Here is a 13,703-nt window from a genome sequence, read left to right on the forward strand (position 1 = left end):
AATATATATATATATATATATATATAGTATATTGTTAATTTTGTTAGTTTGTTTGTTTGTTTTTGTAAAGAATAAAGAATGATTTGTTCTTATAGCGTTATTTAGTATTATTTGTACTAATTTTATATTTATTACTTATACTATTGTTACGGATGGATTCTATTTATTAAGGAGAGAGTGAGGTAAGATGAGCCACCATCTGTATTTACGAATATTTAGGAAACTGAACAATTCATAAAGTCATAATCATATCATAAAGTGACCCCAAGAAATATTTCACTTAAGCCATATTTAACTTTATCCAATGCAATGAAATGAATAAATTTTTTGATGAAGCTCACTGTATACAAAAACACTCTTCATGTCTATCTTTTCAGTCTGTGATTAAGATTATATATATATTGTTACGGATGGTTTCTATTTATTTCAGGTGATCAAGATGTCATGAAAAATAATTATGAATATTAATTCCATCTTACCCCAATGTCCCCTACACACTCAGACACATTCACAAACCTCTGTCCACTCTGAGCGGATCTGCCACTCACTGCAGATCTTGAGCTGGCACACGGTGGTCGTCTCTGGCATTTCTGTGTTATCGCAGAGGCTGGTCGCCACAATGACCGTGCTATTGCCATGGTGTCCTTGTGCCTGCTGGCAAATCACCTGACGATACTGAAACCCTGGACCACAGGTCTTAGTGCACTCAGACCACTCCCCAACATCCCAGCTACACAAACACAAACACACACACACACACACACACACACACACACACACAGCTTGGTTTCAGTCGCATGTGCTTCTTATTTGCACCATTTGGAAATGAACCACATGGACAGTTTTTAGATGTTTTAAGATGTGCAGGCATGTACGTCTGCTTGTCATGTGTTGTGTTCAAATCTACCCTTACAAAATGTTTATTCAAGTGTTCTATTAGCAAAATTGTAAACTAAAAATTAAAAAGAGAGCATACTTTCAATGTATTTTTAATGTAGAGTTATACAGAATTATACTGGGCTTATACAGACAAGTGCACTTTGTAATAACGGCAAGTTTTAAAAGTGCATGTAAGGTACTTATAATTTAACTGTAGTGTTATTTGATATTAAATTTAAAGTTAATCTATTTAAATGCTACTCCATCATCAAAAAATACAAAATGTTTTACATACATGACATAAAAATTTAAATAAAAATGGCATTCAAGTATATTTTAGTTTATCATAAATGCTTATTAGTACATTTTGCAGTACTGTATAACTATATTTCAAAGAGTTGTCCGGAAAAAGTTCACCTGATTGCATTTAAAAGATTTTTTAACAATAATACATTTTCATTTAATTGCACTTACATCGAGTTCACACTTACTATTTTCTTTTAAAGTGTTTGATTTCTGAAATAAGTACCACTTTTAAAAGAATACTTAAGTGTAGTTCTTTTTCATTATGGTACTCAAGCATTTGCATTATCTTATAAATTACACGTTCAAATTTACAGTAACAAGTCAGTTTTGGGGGTAGAATAGCTAGAGTAAAAAAGAGTAAAATGTACATGGATGGAATTTGAACCTGAATTTAATAAAAATAGCTAACTACAAGTATGATGTGAAGTTCACTTGCAGTATCAAAACTATTAAACAAGTAGTTTATTGACAACACTTTATGTTCACTTGTAGCATACTGTAATTCACAGTATAGTTGCAACACACAAAAAAACTATATACACTAAAATGTGGCTGAATTTAGACCCAAGAAATAGGCCTATTGAGAAAAAAAAATACACTTACAAGTATAATACTAGTACATTGATATACTTGACCTTAACTGAAGTTAACATACCAGCACAATAAAATAAACTTAAAGAAAACTTCTACCTTTTTTTCCTGTACTCGGTCCCTCTTGAACTAACTCAAGTACTGGTTTGTTTGTTTTTCTAGGTGTTTTTAGAGTTTAGTGTCTGCTGGAAAAGATTGTGTACGTTCACTCACAAGGCTGGGCAAGGCTGCGATTGACACTCTTCTACCTGAGGGCCAGGATGACTGGTGAAGCTACAGAGGTCCCCTGGTACAGTAGTTTGAGTGGCTCTTTCCACACAGCCAAAAAGAACCTGACGACTGCCTAATACACACACACACACACACACACACACACACATCAGACAAACAGATTAAACAGACAGACAGGAAGACATAACATTGTCATTGTGATGTCTTACAAGTACAGTGTCTGCTGCTGGGAGAATACCAATCTGTTTTAGTTTTATTTGCAGACACAAAAGTATGGTTACTCTGGATTTGATTTAGAATTTAAACAGTGAGGACATTTTGAAACCTCTGTAATGGCCTGGAATGCATGAATGTTATGTGTCACTATTTTATAATACAGAACACCATTTATTAGTCACAACAATGTTTATATGTCTCAGGTCGAAAAATATTGAAAATCGAACAATTTTTTTTCTATTTTTGTCTTCTGTGATATTCTAGGAATCTTTTAACAGACCGCTTAGTTTACCCAGAGGAAGAAATAACCACAAACACACATTAATGTAAGATTTGTATAAATAATGTAATGACTAACAACTAAATTATACCCGTTCCACAGGTGGCACTGCAGGGTGTTGTTGTAATGGCAAGCCAGCTGTACAGATGAACTGGTTCAGGGGTTATAGGGTCCAATGGAACTTGGTTAGGATGAGAGCTGCTTAATGAGTTTTCACTGTCACTATTGCCAGGATCAGGAAATATTCCATGACTCTCTACTGTAGGATGAGAAAGACAGAGAGAGAGATCAGGGACAGTTGCTTAAAGGTGAGGTATGTATGTTTTCAAAAACGCTTTAGAAAACTGAGTCGGGTCGAGTACCAAAACAAACTTGTAGCCAATCAGCAGTAAGGGGCGTGTCTACTCATGATGCGGCGGAGAGAGCGCTCAGTGCACAGGATGGACATTAGCCGAGCTGAGCGACAGAAAGATAGAGATGGCGGATAAAAATCAAAAGAGGAAAACGTCTGCGGAACAAAAGAAGGCTTACGATAAGGCAAGTAGTAGGACCCGTGTAAATTTCGGATCAGCTTTCCAGCACTGAAGAGAACTCAAGGAGCGGGAAGGCCTGCGATCGGACGCCGAGGTTGCTTTGTTTCTTCTCGATAGGTGAGTAACATTGGTTTTGCTTTGTTTTTTACAGAACTAATATATGCTGGCTTTTGCTTGAATATGCTCGTGTGTCATGTTCGCTTGTTTGTTCATCTGCAATCATATTGTCGTTCCCTTCAGCTATGATAAAGACACATTAATTTCCACACCCTATAAGCCTGGAGTGTCTCCTCCACCAACCTCCTCCACTGTCTGTTTCAAGCGTCAGCTCCCAAAGTGTGTCCGAAAAGTAAGATAATATGTTTAATACAGCAGATAATAATACAGCAGATTCCGCCATAATCGTTGCCTGGGTTGCGTAAGTATGTGTGGGGCGGAGCACTTTTGGGGTAGGGGTGTGTTTGTGTTGGTGATTTGAAATGTCAACATTGGCTACCAGAAATCACTTACCCCACCTTTAAGATTTTAGAACATGTGCAAGATAAAAAGGTAAATGATTTTAATATAGCACACACATTTGCTCTATTATCTAGAAAGTATTGATTTAAAAAAAAACAGTTTCAATCATTTCCCAACATGGAGGGAAATGGGTCATGGGAGGGCGAAGTGGAAGTTAGCTAAACAGAAAGGACACAGTCATATTAATATGCAATATTCTGGTTATTTTTTTTGGAATTTTGTTCATACTCTTTGTAATACATAACTGTTCAAAAGTTTGAAGCCTGTAAGATTTTTTAATATTTAAGTCTCTTTTTCTCACAAAGGCTGCATTTATTTGATCAAAAATACAGTAAAACTGTAATATTGTGAAATATTATTACAATTTAAAACAACTGTTTTCTACTTTCATGTATTTTAATTTATTCATGTAGTGGCAAAGCTGAATTTTCGGCAGCCATATCCTTCATAAATAATTCTAATATTCTGATTTGGGGCACAACATTTTTTATTTTTTATTATCAGTGTCATTGATCAACGTGATGTTATAAAGTTATGATATTTACATTTTCTGTGTTTTCTATCTACTATGAATGAAATTCTATAAAGATGAATTACGTTTCTGATTGTAATTTGTGATGATGTGTTTATGCATCATAGTGTTTTATCATGTGCTGATTTTAAATTGTATTGTGTTGTAAGAGTTTGTTTGTATATGCCTGATGAAGGTTATGGGACTGAAAAGTTGCGTATAATAAAATCCCTTTTTGATGCTTTTGCAAGTACAGATAGTGTGTGGGATTTATTTGGTTTTGTTGTGATTATTATCACTGTCGAAAACAGTTTAAGAATTTTGTGGAAACAGTGAAACATTTTTTTTTCAGAATTCATGGGTGAATAGAAAGTTCATAAGAACAGAATAATTTATTTGAAATAGATTTAACAATGCAACAATGTAATAGCCTTTACTGTCACTTTTGATTAATTAAATGTGACCTTGCTGAATAAAAGTATTAATTTCTATTAAAAAAAAAATCAACTCAGAACTTTTAGTGTTTTATCATGTGCTGATTTTAAATTGTATTGTGTTGTAAGAGTTTGTTTGTATATGCCTGATGAAGGTTATGGAACTGAAAAGTTGCGTATAATAAAATCCCTTTTTGATGCTTTTGCAAGTACTGATAGTGTGTGGGATTTATTTGCTTTGTTGTGATTATTATCACTGTTGAAAAGAGTTTAAGAATTTTGTGGAAACAGTGAAACATTTTTTTTTCAGAATTCATGGGTGAATAGAAAGTTCATAAGAACAGAATAATTTATTTGAAATAGATTTAACAATGCAACAATGTAATAGCCTTTACTGTCACTTTTGATTAATTAAATGTGACCTTGCTGAATAAAAGTATTAATTTCTATTAAAAAAAAAATCAACTCAGAACTTTTGAACATTTGAACGCCAACAGTTGCTGCTTCCCACTGATTTCCATAGTATTTGTTTCCCATACTATGGAAGTCAATGGCTACCATCAACTGAACATTCTTCAAAATACCTTCCTTTTGTGTTCAGCAGAAGAAACTCGTACAGGTTTGGAACTTTAGGGTGAGAAAATGTTGACAAAATTACTTACTGAAAATACTTACCCAGAGGTAGTACACTAGAGTAAGAATATCCATCTGAATGATTGTCGGTAATGGGGTCTTTAGGTAGAATGTATTCATAATACACTGCTGGATTGGGTTGCTGATAAATAACCTGCAAAATATGGAGTGTAAAACTGAAAATCTGCAGGCTTAGTATTCATACGAACTTAATCATGTCATCATAAAAATACTGTATATACCTCCTAACTTTCTAAAACAATACATCACACACACACACACACACACACACACACACACAAAAGGTACTGGTCGTTTTCTGCCAGGATATTATACGTTAAGTTATGGACATTTCATTTAACCCTAAAACACAACACATTGCAATGCTAAATTCAAAATACGGGTAAAACGTAAAAAAAAAATTTAATACGGAAATTTCCTTCATATATTAACACAGTATATTTTCAGATTAAGTGCAGCCACACTAAACCACTTTCTATATGTATCTTTAGTCAGGGCAGTTTTGTGATATCATACAGTAGGAGTGGTCTCTCACAAAGAGATGCAGCTCCTGATTGGTTGGGCCAGGAGCAGTGATGGATTCTCCCGCTCTGCTGCGTATCTCGTTGGGTCGTTTGTAAGTGAGCTGAGTACCCACAGAGTAGAACTGTCCTGGCCTGTCGATCACCCAGTCACCATTTATCACTGAGTCACCAGTCGCTGTCCTGAGAGCTTGAAGAAACAAATAGGGGGAAAAAAGATGATGGATGGAAGGAGGACACCTGGTGGTTCCACACCACATATGAACCCTTCTGGAAAAACCAGGCCACACCAGCTGCTGTCTGGAATAGTCTAAAGTGGTCTACCAGCTTGGACCAGCTAGAAACCATGTACAGTAAAACCAGCTACTACCTGTTTCTTTCTTTTAAAAATGGAAAAAGATAGGAGGTGCTTAACCTTCAGGATGAAACTAAATATTTTAGGAGCTGTTTATTCTATTCCATTTTATATATATTTTTTTTTTCTACCAACAAACATATTCAGATTTTTTGTTTAACAGAAATGACAGATTTAGTCTAAATTCAGTTGAACGGGAACCAAATGGTGATTTCTAATTATTGACAAACTTCCAATTTCCAATTAGGCACACTACCGATCAAAAAATTGAGGTTGGGAATTAAAAAAATAAAAATAAATTAATACTTTTACTCTGCAAGGATGCATTTAATTTCTAAGACATTTTTTTTTACAAAAGATCTATTTTACATAAATGCAGTTCTTTAAATTTTACATTCATCAAAAAGTCCTGACAAAATATACATATCAAGGTTTCCACAAAATATTAAGCAGCTGTATTTGACATTATATTAATAATGATTATAATAAGGCATGTTTCTTGAGCCCTAAATCAGCATATTAAAATGATTTCTGAATGATCATGTGACACTGAAGACTGGAGTAATGGTTATTTTGCGTTTAGTTTAGTGTTTTTTGTTTGTTTGTTTAGAAAAAAAACAAATTGATGAGCATAAGAGACTTTTTTCAAAAAGAATCAAAAATCATACCGATCCCAAACTTTTGAAAGGTAGTGTACATTATTTGTTTGATAATTTGAACAGCTGGGGTAAAATAGTAAAATTTGTGTTAAAATTAACAAAACTTCTCAGAGTTCTCGAAACACAAAACATGTGTTGTCTTGAATGCTTAATGGGACACTAAATTGTACCCTATTTGCGGAATGTGCCATGGTAATGATCCTGAGGTAAATGAATAAGAATTAGGAGCAAGCAGGAATTCAGTTCAATTACCCAAGTAGTTCCTGGTCTTCTGTGTTTCCTGTATTTTGATTCGTTGAGCTCCAGAGGGGATGTCCAGGATCTTGTGGTAGCCAACGGAGAGCACAGAAAGAAAGAGTGTCCCGCTGAACAGCTCACATGTGCTCCCATCTCCTGCACACACACCACAAACATCCACCTGGAAACCCTCACAGCCCTGCGGGATAACAACAACAACACACACACGACTTTACCTCCAGAGCAGATTCAATCCTGAGTAATGACTCTTTCACCACAAAGACCAAAACAGGGATTTCACCAGTTCAAATCTGGGCAGATGTGTTTGCTTGAGATCTTATTAATATAAAGATTAAAATCAAGACTGAATGGCTAAGATGATTCGATTTCAGAAAATTAATCAACATTGGCTGTCTTATCTGGCAAGAGTTAATCAGAAAAAGCAAACACATGTAGCTTTTCAATAGGACACTGTTGTCTTTCACTCAAACCACACTCAGCTGTATATATGCCAGTATTAAAAAAAAATGCTTTCAGTCATTTATAATTTATATTAAAATGAGATTGAAAGCACATTAGTGCATATGCGCTGATTCATATTTCATTAAAATTTTATGTAAATCAGCACTCAGTACATACGAACGTGTAAACACTGAAGCCAACATTTATCCACACATGCAGATAAATACAGAAAGAAAGGCATGAACTGATCGATGAGGAGAGAGATTGTTTGTGTTTGAGATTCACAGATTTGGAAACAATGCTACTATAATTGAAATAATTCATTGTAAGTCGTTTCCTAAAGCCTTTCTCATTCACAGCATCATCACCCCCTCTTAGCATAACACTGTAATGTTCAGCAGAAGAAACTCATACAGGTTTGGAACTTTAGGGTGAGAAAATGTTGACGAAATTACTTACTGAAAATACTTACCTAGAGGTAGTACACTAGAGTAAGAATATGCATCTGAATGATTGTCGGTAATGGGGTCTTTAGGTAGAATGTATTCATAATACACTGCTGGATTGGGTTGCTGATAAATAACCTGCAAAATATGGAGTGTAAAACTGAAAATCTGCAGGCTTAGTAATCATAAGCTCATGTCATCATAAAAATACTGTATATACCTCCTAACTTTCTAAAACAATACATCACACACACACACACACACACACACACACACACAAAAGGTACTGGTCGTTTTCTGCCAGGATATTATACGTTAAGTTATGGACATTTCATTTAACCCTAAAACACAACACATTGCAATGCTAAATTCAAAATACGGGTAAAACGTAAAAAAAAAATTTAATACGGAAATTTCCTTCATATATTAACACAGTATATTTTCAGATTAAGTGCAGCCACACTAAACCACTTTCTATATGTATCTTTAGTCAGGGCAGTTTTGTGATATCATACAGTAGGAGTGGTCTCTCACAAAGAGATGCAGCTCCTGATTGGTTGGGCCAGGAGCAGTGATGGATTCTCCCGCTCTGCTGCGTATCTCGTTGGGTCGTTTGTAAGTGAGCTGAGTACCCACAGAGTAGAACTGTCCTGGCCTGTCGATCACCCAGTCACCATTTATCACTGAGTCACCAGTCGCTGTCCTGAGAGCTTGAAGAAACAAATAGGGGGAAAAAAGATGATGGATGGAAGGAGGACACCTGGTGGTTCCACACCACATATGAACCCTTCTGGAAAAACCAGGCCACACCAGCTGCTGTCTGGAATAGTCTAAAGTGGTCTACCAGCTTGGACCAGCTAGAAACCATGTACAGTAAAACCAGCTACTACCTGTTTCTTTCTTTTAAAAATGGAAAAAGATAGGAGGTGCTTAACCTTCAGGATGAAACTAAATATTTTAGGAGCTGTTTATTCTATTCCATTTTATATATATTTTTTTTTTCTACCAACAAACATATTCAGATTTTTTGTTTAACAGAAATGACAGATTTAGTCTAAATTCAGTTGAACGGGAACCAAATGGTGATTTCTAATTATTGACAAACTTCCAATTTCCAATTAGGCACACTACCGATCAAAAAATTGAGGTTGGGAATTAAAAAAATAAAAATAAATTAATACTTTTACTCTGCAAGGATGCATTTAATTTCTAAGACATTTTTTTTTACAAAAGATCTATTTTACATAAATGCAGTTCTTTAAATTTTACATTCATCAAAAAGTCCTGACAAAATATACATATCAAGGTTTCCACAAAATATTAAGCAGCTGTATTTGACATTATATTAATAATGATTATAATAAGGCATGTTTCTTGAGCCCTAAATCAGCATATTAAAATGATTTCTGAATGATCATGTGACACTGAAGACTGGAGTAATGGTTATTTTGCGTTTAGTTTAGTGTTTTTTGTTTGTTTGTTTAGAAAAAAAACAAATTGATGAGCATAAGAGACTTTTTTCAAAAAGAATCAAAAATCATACCGATCCCAAACTTTTGAAAGGTAGTGTACATTATTTGTTTGATAATTTGAACAGCTGGGGTAAAATAGTAAAATTTGTGTTAAAATTAACAAAACTTCTCAGAGTTCTCGAAACACAAAACATGTGTTGTCTTGAATGCTTAATGGGACACTAAATTGTACCCTATTTGCGGAATGTGCCATGGTAATGATCCTGAGGTAAATGAATAAGAATTAGGAGCAAGCAGGAATTCAGTTCAATTACCCAAGTAGTTCCTGGTCTTCTGTGTTTCCTGTATTTTGATTCGTTGAGCTCCAGAGGGGATGTCCAGGATCTTGTGGTAGCCAACGGAGAGCACAGAAAGAAAGAGTGTCCCGCTGAACAGCTCACATGTGCTCCCATCTCCTGCACACACACCACAAACATCCACCTGGAAACCCTCACAGCCCTGCGGGATAACAACAACAACACACACACGACTTTACCTCCAGAGCAGATTCAATCCTGAGTAATGACTCTTTCACCACAAAGACCAAAACAGGGATTTCACCAGTTCAAATCTGGGCAGATGTGTTTGCTTGAGATCTTATTAATATAAAGATTAAAATCAAGATTGAATGGCTAAGATGATTCGATTTCAGAAAATTAATCAACATTGGCTGTCTTATCTGGCAAGAGTTAATCAGAAAAAGCAAACACATGTAGCTTTTCAATAGGACACTGTTGTCTTTCACTCAAACCACACTCAGCTGTATATATGCCAGTATTAAAAAAAAATGCTTTCAGTCATTTATAATTTATATTAAAATGAGATTGAAAGCACATTAGTGCATATGCGCTGATTCATATTTCATTAAAATTTTATGTAAATCAGCACTCAGTACATACGAACGTGTAAACACTGAAGCCAACATTTATCCACACATGCAGATAAATACAGAAAGAAAGGCATGAACTGATCGATGAGGAGAGAGATTGTTTGTGTTTGAGATTCACAGATTTGGAAACAATGCTACTATAATTGAAATAATTCATTGTAAGTCGTTTCCTAAAGCCTTTCTCATTCACAGCATCATCACCCCCTCTTAGCATAACACTGTAATGAGAAACACACACACACATACACACATACTTTATGGTCAGACAGGGGCCAGATTGTTTCATGATTCAAACTTACTCACACCGCAAGCTATCGAAAGCAAATTTTAATCCGTAAACAACTGTTTCTATGGTTAGTTCAAAGAAATCTTTAAGAACTGGGATTGATTAAGACTATGAAAACACACACACACCTTGTCTCTCGGTTTGTCAGACTTACAATAAGAAACAGATTTAGTTTTAAGAATATCATACTAGACAGACTGGAAAAATTCCGCTTCCTAACACCAACACACACACACACACACACACACACACACACACGCATACACATAAACGTGTTTGTTTTTCTATCATGGTTGGGCCTTTCCAATGACTTCTTTTGTTTTTATTTTGAGTTCATGATGTTTTCTATCCCCTAACCTTCACATAAATATTTCTGCATTTTTTACAATGTTATTCATAGGTTATTTAGTAAGCCAGTTTCCTCATGGGGACCTTTGGCTGATCCCCACAATGTATGTGATTTCGGGTTTTACTGTTCCTGTAGGGGCATTTGGTCCTGACAATGTAGGCAAAACCTGACCTCAGAGCCCCACACACATACATTCACAGTGGTTAGTTTTGCAATGGTTTATCCCCCAGCTGATTTTTACAAGAGCCATCAATATTTCCTGCAGTGTTTACTACACTAGACTCAGAATGAGTAATCTGCTCACATGACATTCTCACAATTATGACTCAATAGGGTAAGAATTAAAGAAATATTAAGAATGAACTCATAATAAATAGTATTTCCTTTTTTAAAATTAAATTAAAAATTTTTTTTTAAATGTTGCCTTTTTTGTGTGTGGGGGGGTGCTTTTCTATGCACTACATAATGTTTACAGGAGTAATCTGAAGTAACTTTGCAGGAACATCATATAATGGATGATATTTAAAAAAAAAAATAGCTCAACATTTTGATTTCTACATGCAGATTTCTACATATTATTATTATTATTATTTATTTTTTACTTTTTTATACTCAACCTTCTTTGCAGAACTCCATTCTTACTGTAGTTTTACAGTACAATATATTTCTTGTTTTATAATGAGTACTCTACACTTTGTTACTGTATTTGCAACCATTTTCAACTTAAAAAAAAAACCTTTTAAAAATTATTTTAAAATGCTGTAATGTATACTGTCTGGAAATAAACTTTCTGAGAGTATACCTGGACATTTGTATATTTTATATTTCATGTCATATATGTATATTTCTATATATATAGATATAGAACTTTATAGGAACTTAACACTACAGATATTGAATACTTTTTATTTTTTGAATTTTTACAAGTATATTGCTTATTTATGTATATTTGTACTAATGTATTAATGTATTCGAATTAAGTAGCACTACAACATGCTATAAAATATTGCTAAGCGTGGTTTGCCTAGAGTCATTTGTATGCATTCTAATTCTGCCAGCTGGTATCGTTTGTCTTTGTCTGTGGTTCTTACCTCTCCAGGGCTGCTGCTGGAGCCGTTGTCCCAGGGAACAGGCTCTGTGGGTGGGCACAGGAGGGAGAGCAGGAGGGTCATCTGGAGGAAATGCTGGATGAGTCTCCAGTGGTGTCCGCTCCAGGTCGGCAGTTGCATCCCACAAGCCATGAGCAGAATAAGACAGTTAATATGTGTGTAAATATGTGTGTATGTCCAGTCCTAATAAGAAGTACAGCAGTGGTGCTGTCTGTGAATGGAGATGTGTGTTTGTGTGAGAGAATGTTTTAGTGAAAGGGGGTTTCTCTCTTTGGTATTTAAGTGCGCGTGTGAGTGTGTGTGTGTGTGTGTGTGTGTGTGTGTCTCTCTCTCACCCCCAGACAGCGAGTCATATACACACTGGCACACATCTCCCTCCTCTCCTCTCTCTCCTTTTTTCACTTTCTCTTTTCTCTTTCCACTCACCCCATTTTTTGTTCTTTCATAAGCAGCAAGAATTCCTTCCAAGAAATCTCTCTGTGAGAGAAGCTGTAAAATGCTTAGAATTACAATCACTTTCTGATGGACAGACACAGTCTCTCTATCTTTCTTTCTAGCACTCAGAGAGGCTTATTCCGACCTAACCAGAACTAAATCAGAGAATTAGAGCAAAAAAAACTCTCTCTGCCTCTAAAACCCACTAGAACAGAAAAACAAATGTAAAACAGGCCCATTCTGCACTGCAGTCCCCAGGCTTCTCTTTGCATACTTGAGTTTGTCTTGTGGTGTGTAATTTTGTAGTAATGAGGGTGTATGTCAGTTGTGTCCAGATGGTGTGTGTTTGTTTTTCTATGACCTGCACACCTTCTGGAGGTCACATGATCTTCACCTCGTCAAGCGGTAGAGGAAAGAAGAATATCAAGGCATCAGACCTGAAGGAAAAACAGAGCGAACATTCAGAACTCATGTGCTGAAACATTTGGTCAATTTTGTTCACAGAAAATATTTTCACGGACATAAACTACTGGAGCTCGGACAAACATGCAAAGGAATGTTTCTTGTGGCAGTGGTTTTGTGTTTCTTTATTCCAGGTCAATAACGCAAGCGTCTTACAGTTTTTCTTCACTGCAAACACATTCAAACTGAGAGACCAAGAAGAAGATGAAGGGACAGTCGTCTCAGATGAAATCTTTGTTTTTTTTTAATGATAAAATAACATGAAACCTGATCCAAATCTGAGCCGTTTCACGATTGCGACTATCACTCAAACTTAACCTGCAAAAACCAGGATGAATGCGAAGGTTTAGGTCATGGTGACCTTTTTCTCACTGATGTGTTATGGGAATCTGTTTGAAAAAGAAGTACAGTTTAGCATATACTTTAAAAAAGAATACTATAGAAATAATATAAACTGAAACAATATACTTAAGTATAAACTGAATGCAATGTTTTGGAATACCTAAATGCATGTTCCTTGTAATTATATGAATATGTAGTGTATATTAAATGCAAATAGCTAAACGTTAGAGTGCTTTTTTGAACCACTTAAGTAGAACTTAAGTACATCTTTATAATTACTTATATGGTCTTTTAAATATGGTGTATATTCTTTTTTTTACCTTGAAATATTAAGTTTGGTAACAATGGTGAGCCCTACGGTGGTCCAGTAGTGCACAACACAACGAAATCTCCACAACACAATGCATAGGACTAATTTTGTTGTGTTGTGGCTTGTTTCAGTTGTGTTGTGGCTTGTTTCCGTTGTGTTGCATCTTGTTTCCGCTG

The 13,703-nt window shown here is 35.3% G+C and overlaps 1 protein-coding gene across 2 annotated transcripts in view; it reads right to left on the reverse strand.

Moving 5' to 3' along the window:
- Window positions 1-13,703, reverse strand: part of LOC107709448 (thrombospondin type-1 domain-containing protein 4-like) — a 19,231-nt gene that overhangs the window by 3,988 nt on the left and 1,540 nt on the right. Inside the window, exons 2-9 of one of the 2 annotated variants that reach the window (XM_016513925.1) lie at window positions 12,783-12,850; window positions 11,961-12,467; window positions 9,621-9,804; window positions 8,369-8,544; window positions 7,861-7,972; window positions 2,595-2,762; window positions 1,990-2,119; window positions 517-730 (exon numbers count right to left, since the gene is read on the reverse strand). In XM_016513925.1, the coding sequence (XP_016369411.1) occupies window positions 517-730; window positions 1,990-2,119; window positions 2,595-2,762; window positions 7,861-7,972; window positions 8,369-8,544; window positions 9,621-9,804; window positions 11,961-12,110 (1,134 nt within the window). In that variant the 5' untranslated portion in view covers window positions 12,111-12,467; window positions 12,783-12,850. Of the gene's footprint in view, window positions 1-516; window positions 731-1,989; window positions 2,120-2,594; window positions 2,763-7,860; window positions 7,973-8,368; window positions 8,545-9,620; window positions 9,805-11,960; window positions 12,595-12,782; window positions 12,851-13,703 lie in introns of those variants that run through there. The other variant, XM_016513923.1, reaches the window with a different exon arrangement.

This window comes from Sinocyclocheilus rhinocerous, unplaced genomic scaffold (genome assembly GCF_001515625.1).
Source record: "Sinocyclocheilus rhinocerous isolate Xijiao unplaced genomic scaffold, SAMN03320098_v1.1 scaffold1648, whole genome shotgun sequence".
NCBI classification, from domain to species: domain Eukaryota; kingdom Metazoa; phylum Chordata; class Actinopteri; order Cypriniformes; family Cyprinidae; genus Sinocyclocheilus; species Sinocyclocheilus rhinocerous.